Source organism: Gavia stellata, chromosome 25 (genome assembly GCF_030936135.1).
Source record: "Gavia stellata isolate bGavSte3 chromosome 25, bGavSte3.hap2, whole genome shotgun sequence".
Lineage (NCBI taxonomy): Eukaryota > Metazoa > Chordata > Aves > Gaviiformes > Gaviidae > Gavia > Gavia stellata.
Genome location: NC_082618.1, coordinates 12327218 through 12343601, shown reverse-complemented (window position 1 = coordinate 12343601; position 16384 = coordinate 12327218). Strand labels below are relative to the sequence as shown.

Genomic DNA, 16384 nt, shown 5'->3' with positions numbered 1-16384 from the left:
AGTCAGGGTAGGAGCACCTACCTTACAGGCAAAGCGGTTCTCAACAACACAACTGTGGGAAAGAATAGCTGGTATGCACTAGAAACCACAGTCAGGCAGGAGAGGTTTCTCACCTTTCCAAACAGGATTACCTAATTTCCTTCAAAGACACACAGGTACTTCGTGGAATAGTTTTTGTGGTTGTTGCTCACAACAAAAAAAACACCTATGGCTTAGCTCAGAAAGCAGGGTAAGAGCAGCAAAGAAAACAGACAGATAATCTTATGTTGGCTACCTCAAAAGCACACCTACTGCAGAACACAGACTAAATCTCTGGATCTAATGCCCTGCTAGGCTGCTCCGTCAGTCAAGAAAGGTTAAAGATTTTCAAAATACAAGTTAGGTTACCTTTGTAGTAATACAAATTGTGTGTAGACTTAATGAAAGATCAAAATGCTCTGTGATTCTTATTAGGAAATAAAGCTATTTCCATGAACATGAAAACCTACTGCAGCCAATAAATTCTTCTACAATTGATGGAAAAGCCCAGAGAAGATCAAAACCAGTTGTCTGCAGCATACCTGTAAGTACACTGATACCTCCTACAAATAGCCTGCACTTGCAGGGCATGGGTGAAAGGTAGCAACAGCTCCATATAATACAAAAGCCATTTGCTGATACAGTATTTCTGTGGTTCAGGAATCCTAAATACTTAGTGAGGATCACAACTACAATGCAGAACAAAGGTGCAGAGACCAACATGACGAATAAAAAGTTATGATGCTGGAGAAAAATCGCAGAAGACAAAATATAACACTTTATTAAAAATTAGTGTTCCACTTCCATTTAATGCACTGATAAAAGAGAAAACACTTTAATCAATAGCTAATATCATTACTGCATTAACTAAGTATTTTATCAATAAGGCTGACCCTTAGAAGTTAGACATAAAAATAAAGCAAAGCTTGATGCTATAAGAAAACAGCTTGATCACAGAATAGCAGTTTAAACAAGATCAGCAATCATATTTGCTATCCTCTGGATACAAAATACTATGGAAATCCAAAGTCCTTTACTATTATTAAACAAATTAAGCTTCAACATCCCTCCAAAATAGGGAGAGTCTTACCACCATTTTATTATCGATGAGGAAAAATCATGCACATACAGAAAAACTGACTTGCTGCATATCATTGAGTTAGTGGCAACACTGGAAACAGGGCTCATGCCCACTCATCTCTTAATAAAACCTCAGTTCTCCTAACAGAATGGATGGTGTGAAATTTGGCTGTAAAGATTTAATGCCAAGGATTGTCAGAGAATATAATCTAATTGTGTAAAACAAGGACTTCTGGGCCAGACACATTCAGTTAAGGTATACTTCATCAGTATTTCTACGAGTGAATCGTGTCTGAAAATCAAAAAACCTCAAGAAAAAAAAAATCTAATCAAAACCACAATAAGCATTGCCTGTTCCAAGCAGAATGCAGCTTTTCAATAACACTATAGTATCGGTCCCTCCAATGCCCTCCCAGCCTCAGTCAGTTATTTTATATTTTAATCAAGAAGTGCAAGAGAGAAAAAGTCAGTGGAATGGAACGTTACAATAGGATAAATGTCTCCTGTTCCAAAAACTAAATGTCAAGGTGAAGGTTAAACATTTAGTTTTATCTCGGCATTTATCAAGCAGTTGGAGGCTGCTACCCTGCAGAGCTCTCTCTTTTGACGTTATTGCCTAATTAACACTGATACTGAAAAGCTGTTTAACATACGACATTCACTCAAGGCACCAAGTCTCCTCTGTAGAAAGGCTGAGGCTGTTTTGCAGTACGTGAGGACCCCATTACAGAAACATGCAACCCTTTATTACAGTACTTGTGTATACATGTCAGTTAATGTTTTCCATTCATTCTCTCAGTCTGCTAATAAAATATTTGAATGCGCAGAAGTTCGTGTAAATTTAGGAGTGAAGAGGACAGTAAGGTTTCAAAAAGAGCTCCAGCAGCTAATGAACGCTAGCTGATGTAATTAGAATTCATACATTACAAATGAGGCAGAAAGGCATTTCTTCCTCCTAAAGGCTACTATAAATTCACAGGCACATCAGTGAACACATCCATTGGTGATGGTCTACGTAGGAAACGATTACAAGTCTCTTAACTTGCAGACAAATGCATATAATTAGAAATCTATATTGTCTTAATAGGGATCATAAGTTGTGATATTTAAAGCCAGCAGAGAAGAGTCTCAGGAAGCACAGCTGTTCGATCTCTCTAGAAGTGGACAGCTTACTAGAAATAAGTGAATGCTGCAGTTCAAAACTGCATTATCCTTTTCAGTGCTTTTTCTCCATTATACCAGGTTGTAAAAATATGTTCTAGAATGTCTAGAATATTCTTGTCAAAACAATTTATAGCCTTTAATTAAGTAGAGGATAATTAAGAGGAAAATACAAAGCATGTGTTACATCAAAACTACAGTATTCGAAATTATCAGAACCTGGTAGTACTGAGACTGTGTAAATCAACATGCCATGATTTTGGTGGAAAGGACATTCAGTTAACATCCTGTATTGGAGCAGTTCCAGATAAGCAGACTCTTAAGAGAAAATACAGTGTTCTGTCACTTGTATTAGAAAAATGTTCAACCCATGAACTGTGAAAGTAATGGCTGCATCCATGTCCGCATTTAGACCAACTGAGACTTCATGTAAATTATCCAATTACGTAAGCACTCAGGTAAGAAATAACTCGGGGCATTCCAGATTTTATCAGAAACCTGAGTATAGCAGCCCTTCCTAGGGAGGGGATCTCTAATACTACAATCATTTTAGCCTTGTGCATGTCCAAATAGCACACATCCCAGAACACACCTACACAGAGGATTTCCTGATGTTCTCCCATTCTGATCTGTCCACCAGTGGAGGGAACTACAGAACTGCTAGTCAAACCAACCACAGGTATTTAACTGTGATCTCTCAGCCACATCCTGAAAATCTTACCAGGACAAAGAACACCAAGACCATGGTCTTGAAACATCTTTTGAATAGACAAAACTTTAGTGTTTATGCAATTAGATTATTACTCTGAGTAAAGCTTACAGACTGAGTGTTCTGTCCACAGTAGCCAAACATCGTTCCAGTTCTAGTCATATCTTAATCTAAAAGCAGGTATTTTGTGATCAGTACTAAAAGGGGGTAGAGAAGGGAGCATCAATGGGGATGAGAGAAGAAGGTGAAATGAAAAGGCTATCTGTACATATTTAAAAAACATTCATAACTGCTTACAGTTCTTACTGATACTCCACATTCCACAAATACCAAGGAGTTATTTTGCACTTTTTAAGATTCTCACAACCCAGATCGTTCTCAAAGCAGTTTGTTTCCAAGATTAATTTAATCTAAATTCAAATCAGAAATTAATACTACTTATTGGCTATGGGACACAGGGAAAAGAAAAACAACTAAACCAAAACACAACCTTTTCTCTGCTTCTTGTAGCGTAGTAATTTACAATATGAATCCTGGGAGTACAGAATCCAACCACAGAAAGAAAGCCTCTGGACTAGCACAAAGATCTGACATTCTTTCACACGCTCCTTCCCATACCCATACTCCCCAGGGAAAAGAAATGCAAAGATGACATTTTTCTGCTTAGAACTTCTTTTAAACACAATTTTGCAAGGCTACCAGCATCACTTACTTAATCTGTTGACATTTCACTATGATAGTAACAAGAAAAAAATAATATAAATCGTTTGCCAAGAAACAAAAGTGCCACATACGAATTTTAAATGGCAGTCTTATTTGTTACAAGATGAAAAAAAGTACAAGAGAATAAATTGAACCTATTAAGTACAGCACAAAGACCCTATCACTACAGGCTCTGCTGGTAGCTTCAAAGCACCCACCACAGTGTAATTTAAATTGTATCAGTGGAGGGGAAAAAATAAAAAAAAAAATCCACATCACACTCTAGCAGAATTAAAGAAAAAACCACGAAAGTCTTTGTCAAAACTAATCTCAGCAGCTGTATTTTCACTGGCACAATAGAAAAACCAGCTGGAAAACAACAACTTACAGAAAGCAATATAAAGAGAAAAGAGGTTATTAGAGTTTTAGAGAGGCCTTTCACAAAGAGGCAGGTGCGTTACTGTGGCAATGATACTTCCTGAATGTGAGGAGAATTAAGTAAATGCCTGCCACATGTAGAGGTCTGGCTAGGCAGTAAAATCCCGAAAGTTTGCAGCCATTAGTGTTTTCTTACCAAGCCTCAACAATTTCATTTTCAAAAGCCTCATCAAATGGAAATAATTTTTTCGTTCCCTCCCCCGCTTCTATTACTACCCAACCATCTACCATCTTATGACTTCACTGTACTCATTTGTGATTATTTTCTTGTCAGGCTTTTGCAGTATTTGCTTTAAAACTTATAGGTAAATTTCGCACTGGTCAAAGCAGTTCAAGACTAACTGTCATGGAATCTGAAGCTTCCATGTTCGTGTACAATACGGGAACATAAAAGCAGTTGTGGAGCATGCTCCACTGCTGTCTCACATCCATAGCTGCCAATGAACAGCCATCAAGTAATAACCGTTTATGACAGTGGTAAAATTTGAATCTGTAACCTACAGCTGAAACATACAAGCAAACATTTAAAAATACATTAACAACTTTTCATACTGAACTTGAAACTGTTTCCAGACACCCAATTTGCAGAGCAGCCTTGACTCCAACCTTCTGAAAGGCCCGTTACAATTAGCACCCAGCCAAGCACTCAGAATACAAGTGATTATTTCAGTTTAAAATTCAGTATAAGCTACCTTTCTCCTGTGACCAAAGCCTCTTGCAGTTTCATGCTAGAACAAGATTTTTATGACTATTCTTCTCTTCCCACTTCAACTTCTATGCTCTAAAAGAGATTCAGAACATGAAACGAATTCAGCCTTCAGTATGTGAACATTATCTAGCATTATAAAATGTTGTTTAGTCTGTACTTCCCCAGTCACTGCAATTTTTCTCCTGCTGCCTGAGAAATTTAACATCAAATAGCACTTTTGGGCCACAGGAGGAAAACTAATGTAAAACTAATTCCCCAGATTGCCATTGTTTATAGAAACAGGATTACAGCATCACAAGCCTAAACAATGGCGACCCTGCCACAATCTATTCCAGAAGTTTTCTTACTGGAGGAAGTTCCTTCCTTCACCATACCCATTTCTCCATCTCCCAAAACAAATCATTACATATATATTTAAATTTTCAAAGTTTTCTCATTTTTCACAAGGGGAGGTTTTTTGATGACTTCTTACCTCTTTGGAAGAGCTTGCCTTAGAATTAATGAGTTTTAAAGACAGCTATCTTGGAACATAAACTTTTGTATGTGTACTGGGGGAAAGAGGTGGGGGAAGTCACACATGCAGTGCACGTGACTATTGGATAGCTAACCACTTCTTCTGGGGGTTATCAGATGTAGTGTTTGCTAAGAGTAGTCATGTTCAAGTTCTCTCCACCTCCTCTTCAGTATCTTGATTTAAAAACTGGAAGTTCCATTATACAAAACCCTGAAAGGGCAGATATCTGGAAAAAGATTTTCAAATCACGCCACATCATTCAGGAAAAGCAGTACTTCTCACAGGAAGTAAGAAAGCTGGCAAGTCATGAGATATGAAAAAGCAACCACAAACTGTCATAATCAGTGTTCCAAATTCCATTCCTCGTGTGGCATGAAAAAGGGGGCCAGTCTGTATTTAAAGCACATGGTGCAAAATTAACATCTTAGTTCTCAAAGCCCTTGGCCTTCACTGTTGCTTTATGTGCACAAATGCCCATTTGCTTCTCTAGGGAGCCAAAGAGCCAAATGAAGATTGATCCACAGAGTCCAACTGATCCCTCCCTACTTCGTGATCTCCCTCAAAGAATATCAATACAAGCCTTGACACCAAACCCTTTCTCCTTGACTCATATGCTAGTGGCCAAGCTGACGGTCATCATAGGTGCTGTATCTCTTCACGTGGATTCGGCGCACTCGGTCACGAAGTTCAAAACCCTCATCATCCTCGCTGTGAGATGCCTGGCTTCGGCTCCTGCTTGTTGCTTCCAGCAGAGAGTTATCAGGAACCCGTGGCGTTTCATATAGTAAGACATTTAGTGTTTCCTCATAAATTCGTGCCTCAGGGAATTCAACCTACAAAAAACAGCACACGTCCTCTTCCTGATCTATACAGGATAACATGACTGGACACATAGCCATAAGTAAAAAAATACTTAAGCCATAAAAAGACATACACTATAAAGAGAGTAAAACAATTGTAAATGAGAAAGATGACCAAAGCAGTCTAATTCCTAGTAGGGGATTACTCCCACCACCAGCTCGCCTATCTCACCTCCTCTTTTAGATTGTTGTAGAACAGAATACAGCATTCTGATTCTTAAGTGCTAATGTTGGACTCCGGTCACCTTACTCGCACCACTGCAAGCCAGAAGTTAACTCCTGAAGTTAGGAAAACTCTGTAGATGTATCATGCTAATCATTATTATATTTTCATGCACGTAACTCATCTGTTTAGGACGTACTGTGCTTGAAAGCAAGTCTTTAGGTAACCTTTGCAAAATCAGAGGTGGGAAGACTATGAGAAGAATCGCTGGAAATGTGGGGAAATAAAAATAGGTTGATTATTGGGAATCTGCACTCCTGCTGAACTTCTTTTTTAACAGGTACTCTACAGTTTTGCACATAAAAGCACATTGATAAAAATATCATGTTTCTAAACAGCGTTTGAGCTCAAGTTTCCATTTTGTTAATTTCATCCCATACATTTCAGTTATTCAGGTTGTACAGATCAGTTTCAGTCTTCTCCTTTTTGGCATATATTTTCTCTGGAGAAATTTATACTCCCAGACACAACCATTTAGTCCAATTACATACAATGATTACATCAGTGCAAGTGAAACACAGTACAAAGTAACTGCAATGAAGTAAACTTATGTAGGTATAATTAGGAGCAGAATTAGATCTTTACTTCATTTAATTAGAGAAGAATTTAATGGCATTTACATGCTTTAGGGACACAAAGTCCATCAACTTTAAGAGACTAGTTCTAAAATGCTTTCAGAATTACCAGTCTCAGTCTTTCCTTCTTCAAACCTGCTACTTTATTTAGTCTTCTCTGAATTCTATCTAGTATGCAGCATCTTTTACCAAGACACCAGCTCATCCTGCAGCCCCCTAAGCAGCAAGTCATTCTAGTAATTTTGATGTCACTGACCATCAATTCCAGTCAATATTCAGGAGAGTTGGTATCAAAGCTTTTCCAATAAGTGATACTGCTTGCCCCTAGCAATTTGGCTTAAGTTACGCAAAATCTCAATCTTTCTGCAATGTATCATCAACCTGATTTTTTTTAAACCATAAGAGACAGGTGGGTAAAACTCCAGTTACCTTGGTTTGCTTCTTCTCTGTGGCATACACTATAGAGGTACAACAGACTTCAGCAAGTTTCCGACCCTGTCCATAGAAAGACCAGCAGCAGATTTCATCCCCTATAACATCCTTAATGAAAAGAACTCTGCCGTTGAATCGGAGAGAGAGTTTGTCAAACAGTTCTATGTTCTTCAGTAAGTTGTCATCTGAGTTACTGAAACACAGCAACAAAAGGAGGAGTAGTTTTTGTGGTTTTTCAACCAGCCATCTCTACAGAATTCATATGCCTATTCCACCACAGTTTTAAGCATCGCTCTAACTGCAGAATACAAATAAGTAGTGACTCATTGCCATATGCTGCCAAGGAAAGAGAGGGTAATGGCCAATTCAGATACAAATAAGATGCTCTGATCCCCATGAGCAAACACACCAGCCTTTAGAGGTCAAGTTATATAATTAATGACAGCACAATTTCCCAAATCATTACATCAACTATCTACAACTATCTCTTGACTGATGCTCAAGACGATTAAATCACATGCTAACTGCAGTTCTCCTTAGCTTAGTAACAGTAAAAGTCCAAAGAGTCAATGCATGTTAGAAGGCCAGCTAAAAGGCAAGGTGTTCTGCACATAACACTAGTGATACCATATACAAATTTTTAGGCTGAATACATTATTTAGGACAGCCAACACAATGTAGGATCTTAATTACTTTTCAAAGCAAGATCTAGATGTTCTAGAGAAAAAAAAAAACCCACATGCTATTACAGCTTTAAAATAAAATAAAGCTATCAGAAAGCTATTTGTAAAATTCGAAGTATTTTACTTCAGTAACAACATCATGGCCAATTAATGTCCAATTTGATCAAGTAAAAAAACAAAACACAAAAGCCTTACTCCTCCGATATTTCTTTCAATACAGCTATATTCAAGCTAAGTATTCTGTGCTCCTTTGTCTCTTTTTATAGATAGCTGGGAAATTATGTGTGGATATGGGGAAATTAGAGAACATATTATTGCCTAGATGACAAAGCCAACCTTGCTAGCTTTAACAGTAGAATTCCTTACTCATTGGACTCAGAAGCTCAAGGTTCATACCTTGCTGCCAAGAATCTACCCAGAGACATGTCATCGTACTTTTGTATGCAGTATCTTAACTTTTGCAAGTGCTCCAGGAAGGCTATGAAATACTTGTGAATCTAGACACTGCTAATAAGAACAGCTGACTGGGCTTTACATAAAATACTTAGTCTGAGAAGTATTTCTGTTCAGATCTAAATCAAAAAAGCGTGCTGTGCAACCAGAAAAAATCTTCAGCTCGCAAGAATCATTTGATAAAGCAATCTGGGATTCAGCCAGTGACAAGTCCCAGGCTCTACCAAGTGGCAGAGCTGGGAAAAGAATGTAGAAGTCTTCATTACCAGACCACACTGACAACGTAACTAAGAAAGCTCCTTTTATACTGTCGATTAGGAAGAATAGATGGAAAAAATCTTTGCTTGCTAGCAGCCACGGGGGAATTTTAAATAAAGATGCCTCATTTAAACACCATCAAGGCATGCAGATTCATGTGCAAGGAATAATTAGAACCCTACAGCTAGCTAAGATACCAGCACCTCCTGGTATCTAGGATTCTCTTGCTCTCATTACTAGTTCGTTTACATTTCCAGATCCATGGTGACTAATATGCTATTCTGTGCTTGCTTTAGCATCACTGCCGTAAGCTAAAGGGTACCACAGGGAGGAGTGCAATACGACTGGCAGATACAGAATGCAGTCTGCTGAAAAACAGGCTGCTCTTCAGCACTCCCGCAGGTAGCATTTCCTGACTCCCTGAAATATTGTGATTGTTAGAATCCATCTCTCTGACAAATAGACAATCAGTTTGTCTAGAGAAGAATACTTCCAAGATTGCATCTCAGACTGAAAAGGCCGAAAACGAGGATCCTGCATAGCATAAAAGAATTACTCACATAGTTTCAATGACTGGTTTGGGAAAATCCAAAGCCATTCTGACAGCATTGTAACAAAGGGATCATGATAGTTACAGCATAAAACTAAATAAATAATGTTACTTTATGTAGGAGGAAAGCCAGTAAATTCTTGCCCTGGCCCTATCTGGGTTGTTCCCGAGCAGAACAGATACTTTCCTTTGTAACCAAATAATTTATTCACTTAGAGGCACTGGAACATCAAGAATTTCTGTAGGTCAGAGTAAAAAAAGTGCTGGCAGAGGTATATGCAGACTCAAAAGTAAAGCTAAACTGATGAGGTATGGATCATGGTTGCGTTAGCTTTGCCTTGATGAAGTAATGCTCTGGTTACCAGCTGCATTACCTAAGTTACTTCTAGTTTCAGCCAATATTAATAGCCTTATCGTTCTTATCTCTTGTCCCTTGTTTCTGTTCATCTTTCTCACACAACTGAACTGTATACTAGACTTCAACAGATATAGTTTGTTGTGTTCTCCCCCCATTTAGATTCACATCAGTCAAAAATAACTGCACAGAGATCCATAGAAGAGCACTTTCGTAAGCAAAAAAAAGTCAAAACAAACAGAACGACCAAGTTAGGTCGTACCACATCTTCCTCCATTCCCGTAGTCAAAGGGACACTTTCCCATTACATTGGGGAAAAAACTGACATACCTGGTGTAGGAGTATTTGTTGTTGCTTCTATTATAAAGCAGCTTAACAACAGGCTATTGGGAGAGAAAGAAAAAAGCAGAAAAGGTAAGTTTTGTGTTTGAATACATTTAGCAAAAATTCAGTTTCTCACTGGATAGTTGTGGGAAAGCAGTTACTTTCATTGATGATTCTATCAGTCTCTCTTCTTCTTTTGGAGATGTGATAATAGGGATGCTACAGACAGGTTCATACAAGTCTTTCTTGTCCTGTTTTAAAGAAAGAAGAGAGAGAGGAAATAAACTCAAGAGAGATAAATGCTAAAACTAACATCTCCTGCTGCTGTCTTCTCCAACCCCTCCAGCCATGTTCCCAAATCCTGTGATGCAAAGGAAAAAAGCTCTGTATTGCCATAGTAACCACACAGCGTTACCTTGATCTGCAACCCAGAAATACAGCAGCGAGATTTCTTATCCCCAGAAGGCAGCAGTAATTGAAATATTGGGATGCAGGTGGATGTCCTTCTTAGCTATAGCAAGGACTCTGAGCTCAAGTCATATTTGGTTTAAGTGGGTTTATTATTCTGTCCTTTTTTGAAGAAAAGGATAGTAAGAGTTTGCACTAGTTTTAATCAACTCAAAACTGCAGTATATAAGAGTATCAGCCACTATGAACTGAACATTTGGCAAGAACATCACGTCACTGAAACGGGACTTCAGCCCCTTGTGATACAAATGCAACAATCAAAAGCGTGTAGCACAGTCTGTGACTCCAGATTCCTCATGTAGCAAATTAAGGAAAGCTCAATAGCTAATAGGAAAGCCTTAGAACATTTTGTTTTTAGAAGAAAGGTTTTTACGTTCCAAACCAGAAGGAAAATCAGGCTGGATCGATGGGCTGAGGCCAACCGGATGAAGTTCAATAAGGCCAAGTGCCGGGTTCTACACTTCGGCCACAACAACCCCAGGCAACGCTACAGGCTTGGGGATGAGTGGCTGGAAAGTTCCCCTGCAGAAAAGGACCTGGGGGTGTTGATCGACACCCGGCTGAATATGAGCCAGCAGTGTGCCCAGGTGGCCAAGAAGGCCAACGGCATCCTGGCTTGCATCAGAAATGGTGTGGCCAGCAGGAGCAGGGAGGTGATCATGCCTCTGTACTCGGCTCTGGTGAGGCCGCACCTCGAATACTGTGTTCAGTTTTGGGCCCCTCACTACAAGAAGGACATTGAGGTGCTGGAGCGTGTCCAGAGAAGGGCGACGAAGCTGGTGAGGGGTCTGGAACACAAGTCTTATGAGGAGCGGCTGAGCGAGCTGGGGTTGTTTAGCCTGGAGAAGAGGAGGCTGAGGGGAGACCTCATCGCTCTCTACAACTACCTGAAAGGGGGTTGCAGAGAGGTGGGTGTTGGTCTCTTCTCCCAAGTGAATAGTGACAGGACTAGAGGAAATGGCCTCAAGTTGCGACAGGGGAGGTTCAGGCTAGACATTAGGAAAAAGTTCTTCACTGAGAGAGTGGTGAAACACTGGAATAGGCTGCCCAGGGAGGTGGTAGAGTCACCCTCCCTGGAGGTATTCAAGGAGCGTGTGGATGTGGCATTGTGGGATGTAGCTTGATGGACATGGTGCTGTGTGGTGTTGGGTGGGTTGTGGCTTGTTATTGTTGTTGTGTGGCGTGGGTTTTGTGGTTGTGTTGTGGTTTGGTTTTTTTTTTTTTTTTTTTTTTTTTTTTTGGTGGGTTTTTTGATGTTGTGTGTTGTGGGTTCCCCCCCCCCCCCCCCCCCCCCCCCCCCCAGGTTGGACTCGATGATCTTACAGGTCTTTTCCAACCGTACTGATTCTGTGATTCTGATTCTGTGAAAATTGTCAGTGTGGCTTTGCATTTCTTTCAGTAGGTAGAAGAACTATATTGAAGCTAGTATATGAGGCATTAATTACTAAGTTTTGTCCTGCAAGAAACATTCATTTCACAATCTTAAGACTAATAATAAGTTATGTATATTGCATCTGGGCTAACCTTATTAGAAAGTTGGCAGAACAAGCTGATTTCAAATCAGCTAACTCATAGGGACTAGGTAAAGTGAATAAAGATACTGTGGGCTTACATATTTGCAAAGATTAGTAGTAAGCTGATACAAAGAAAAGTCCTTAAAGTAATCAGTGCTTACCATATACGTCCTTTTCTCCATTAAGATTCAAACTTAAAAAAAGTTACCATGTTTTCAAAGATTCAAACCCATTCTGCCTATAAATATTATCTGATTAGAAGTGACAATTTGGGGGAAATTTAGACAAATGCCATAAGGTCCTTTAAAACATATGCTTAAAATAATCATGTTTATTCAATCAGTTTCCTTTAAATTACTGGCTTTTATTTCATTTCACACAGGAGGAACTCATTCACTATCTATTTCCTAAATAGAATTTAAAAAATAGAAACAGAAAAGAACCAGTCCCTCTATTTAAATGACAAATTGTGAATACAGTTTCTACTTTATTCATCCTCCTGGCATCCCTGTGAAGTAGAAAAGTGCTACTATCCCCATTCTGGGGGCAGCTGGACAACTGAATGGAAGCACAAAGGGAAACAACATCTCTGAAACGACAGGAACTCGAATCTACATCTTGCACATTCTAGATTCACATAATCTAACCAGGGGACAATCATCTTTCTCTTCTTACAAAGAAATAGCTCCCTTGATAATGGCAATCACCTCACTAATTGCACTAAATGCCTTCAGAGCACAGGCACCTGTGGCCCGGAAGGCTGTGCCATGATAGCACATGAGTTTGAAAACATTTCCAGGGAGATCATAAACTAAACTTCATCTCTTATTCAAAGCACTGCAGAATCTCAGGTGTGCATACAGAGCAAGGATAACTATGGCTTTAATAAACGTACTGGATAAGATCTTACAACTTACCTGACTGCTGTCTTGTCTTCTTTCCAGGCTGTCTTGTACATCTAAGACTTGATGCCATCTCTTAAGGCCATGGAATACTCTCTCAAGTTGTCTTAAGTAAATTTTACAAGCAAAACACCCACCAAAAACTTCGCAGGCTACTTCTATTTCTTACCTGCAGGGCTGCTTGGCACATGTCCACTAGGCCCTGAATGAGATAATATTTGGCTTCTGCCATCAACTCTTTGATCTCCTGTCTGTGTTTTGGAAGTGCAATTGTGTCATCTCGGAGATAGTTTAAAATTGTTCCGAAGTGCTTCCCGCAACGGTCTATAAGGATCCAGCCTAAAAAATAACCATCACATCATTTCAATCACCTCAGCACTAGGGGCAAGAAAAAGCTCCTCAGAGAGGTTAAATAAGCCTAATGTTTCCTGAAACTGCACATGATACTTTTCCCATTTCATTCAGTGGAAGTCTTTACTGACTTTGAGCAAATTGAATTTGGTTACAGAACACAAACTGACAGTGGAACCACTCCTCTGCTACCTCCCATACGTTCTCACTACTTTCCAGCATCCCAAAAGAAAAGCCTCAAGCTAAAAATACTCAGCTTCCTATCACAAGACACTAAAATTGCTGAAGGAACCTGACTGCACTGTATCAATTGATCAGTCAGTGGGCTGCCTAACCAAAATTATTATCTGTGCTTTGTCTTTTCTGTATTAGGTTCTGATTAAAGGAATGGACCTTTTAACTACTATAGGAAGTCGCCAGTTTACATCTATTTAACTGACTGTCCAAGCCCTTCAAACTTTAAAAAAAAAAAAGCTTATTACTGTTAGGTAAGTTGCTGCTTTTATTTAGAGGCTTGTCATATTCCCGGCAAAATGGGGGTGTGCTGTATTTGTATGGGAATACATGTAAAAACTGCTGCTACAGTGTAATGCTGGGCAATTAGAAACTTAATCGCTAAGAAAGCCAAGGAAAGACTAAAAGAGAGAATTCACAGATGTTTGCAACAAGTAGATTTGGGCTAAGTTCTGTGGCCTAACAAGAAGGATTTGGCAGTTCTCCAACCACATCATCTGCTGTTGTTCAGAGTTAAAGAGAAGTGTTCCAAAGACACTAAAAGGTAAGAGTAGCCCAGAAAACAGAGTATGGGAAAAAGGCTGTTCTAGTCTCCAAATAGGAGCGAAGAACAGGGCAGAGACAGATTAGGAGGGAGCGGAGAGGGGACGCAGCACAGGAAACAGCAGTAGACAGACAGTTCTTGCAATTTTAAAACATCCCAAGTCACATTTACTAGGAAACAGGATGTCTGACTTGCTGGCAAACAATAGTAACGTAGGGGACACACAGGCAGAGGGCTTAATACAGTGCCAAACCCTTTTCCGTAATGTGGAAGGCAGGCGAAAAGTGTTATTTTGGGACCCAGGTACAGAAAACAACATAGCAAAGTGGGCTAAAACCACTGCTAGCATTCTCCAGCTGTAGCTGTCAGAACATAAACCTTGTCCTCCATTCAGGCTGAGGCTCTTATACAAAACTGCTGGACTGAATGGATTTAGTTGTATGTAACACTCAACAAGACCCAGCCTACTCAAGGGAACTTGGTTTAAATGATACGCAAAATCCACAAGGAGCTGTTTCAGTTTAAGTAAACACACTGTTATGCACCAGGTTTAAACTGATGTAATCTGGGCATGCAGAAGAGCTTTCACATATGAGCGTCCAGAAACACCAAGAGGTTAAATATTTGCCAACCTCTCAGCCTCTTTTCCACAGCGCCACAACGCCCATTCCTAAGGTATCATTTTGCCCTGGACTACTAAAAACAGGAAAATGAAAGCACTCGTAACTACTGCTGATATTGGTCTTCTTACTTGTTCTACCCTCTATAATTTATTGCAGATTTTTACAATGCCAATATTCAATGTCCAGCAGGAGGTGACATACTCCTTGACTGACGGCTAAATACTGTCACAGCTTCATAAGCCACAAGTGGAACATGCTACCGGGATGAGGAAAAAAAGAATTTTCAACATAGCAAGCAAGGCTATTCCGAGTTTTAAAGATGAAAACTGAATGTACCTCCCCACATACGCATTTCGAATGATGCCACTACATGACACCACATAAATGACAACCCACATACTGTCTGTTCAGTCTTCATAACAACATCAACAATCTGCATACCAGCTGTGATCGTAGGAAAGAACCAGTTCTTCCGCTAGTTAATTTTAGTAACAAAAGAACACATTTTTATAAAGGACAGGGGATTGTTAGCGCCAATGGGAGCTGGCTGCCTAATGTTCCAAGTTATTTTTGGAATATATCTTTCCCTACATCCTTAACTGAGAGTAGTCTAAAGATATTTAAAAAACCACCATCAAACCCAGTTGTTTTACAAAATTCTCAATGACAAAAGACATGCCCTTACCTTCCTTGTCTGTGAGCACTTCCATTCTGCCGCTGAACATGGCCTTAAGCATTGTGTCGTGCCTGGTCAGTACTTGTACTGTAGTGTAATATAAAGAGCCCCCGACATTTAGTCGCACATATTTGTTACCAAGGCTGCCCCCTTTGAAGCTGCAAGTTTTGGGCTTGGGCCCTGCAGGTGGACAAAGGGTGGTGGTTAGACATGTGTCCCCCGACATCTCCTTCTGTAGGTAGATGACAACCCTGCAAAGCGTGGGCTTGACGGATTCCGCCGTGATTGGTGAAGAGTCACGAGTCACCAGACGAGGACGGCAAGGCAAAAGCAGTCATAACCACTGGGCCCTTGAAACAGAAATGCGTAAGATCAATACAGAAGCCTGGAATTTCCATTTACAACAAAAACATGAAGCCCACAATAAAGAGGAGATACTTTCAGTAGACTCCTAAGGACACATCTACACATATTCTGACGAAACAAGATTTAGCTATTTTTCAGACCAGTCACACAGCAATATCATGGTTGCTCAGCACCATGCAGTCAAGTTATGGTTGCATTACTGTTAGTGAGGGACACGAAACTCTCCTGGGCTTCCTGTTATTTCGTCTGCAGCCAACACTACAAACACCATACAACATCACAGCCCCAAGTTCAAATGCTAGCTGGAATTCCGCTCCCTCTCAATGTCCCAAAAGAACGCAACTCTTTTTGTGCAGAGCTGAAACACAACGGAAGAGCTTTCTGCCCTTCCTTCAGCTGGGCGTGTATCTGCACATGTGGGGTTTGTTGTTGCCATTTTGGTTTTTAACTGGAGACATTTACAAAAGTCTCTTTAAATGCCTCGACACTGAAATGCTGGACCGTAACATTCTATATCCTGGCAACTCCTTTCATTCAGAACTCTTCTGCCTCCACCCTGGAATGCCAGGCAGTCAAGGTAGTTTTAATTTTTTAAAAAAATAAATATATGTATTTAACACCACCCCCCCACCAAGTATGTCCGATCTTTGGAATATTTGTCT

The 16384-nt window shown here is 39.9% G+C and overlaps 1 protein-coding gene across 3 annotated transcripts; it reads right to left on the bottom strand.

Moving 5' to 3' along the window:
* Positions 1-775: 775 nt before the first annotated feature.
* TNFAIP1 (TNF alpha induced protein 1) lies at positions 776-15665 on the bottom strand. Of its 3 annotated transcripts, none has more exons than XM_059829307.1 (7): positions 15366-15665; positions 13098-13267; positions 12651-12653; positions 10206-10289; positions 10051-10103; positions 7419-7614; positions 776-6164 (listed from the first exon to the last, which is right to left on the bottom strand). In XM_059829307.1, the coding sequence occupies exons 1-7, from the start codon at positions 15580-15582 to the stop codon at positions 5946-5948; spliced, it is 942 nt and encodes a 313-aa protein (XP_059685290.1). In that variant the 5' UTR covers positions 15583-15665; the 3' UTR covers positions 776-5945. The 3 variants fall into 3 exon arrangements, with proteins under 3 accessions (XP_059685290.1, XP_059685291.1, XP_009814671.1); XM_059829308.1 differs by having other exon boundaries at positions 7419-7545; XM_009816369.2 differs by lacking the exon at positions 12651-12653 and having other exon boundaries at positions 10206-10295.
* Positions 15666-16384: the final 719 nt, after the last annotated feature.

Bases quoted from the DNA above. Each gene is read 5' to 3' on its own strand.
- TNFAIP1 (XM_009816369.2), bottom strand. From the start codon at position 15,582: ATGTCGGGGGACACATGTCTAACCACCACCCTTTGTCCACCTGCAGGG. The intron at 10,104-10,205 runs GTAACTGCTTTC...CTCTCCCAATAG, and splicing joins TGATAGAATCATCAATGAAA to CCTGTTGTTAAGCTGCTTTA. The intron at 6,165-7,418 runs GTAACTGGAGTT...TGTTTTTTGTAG, and splicing joins CAGAGAAGAAGCAAACCAAG to GTTGAATTCCCTGAGGCACG.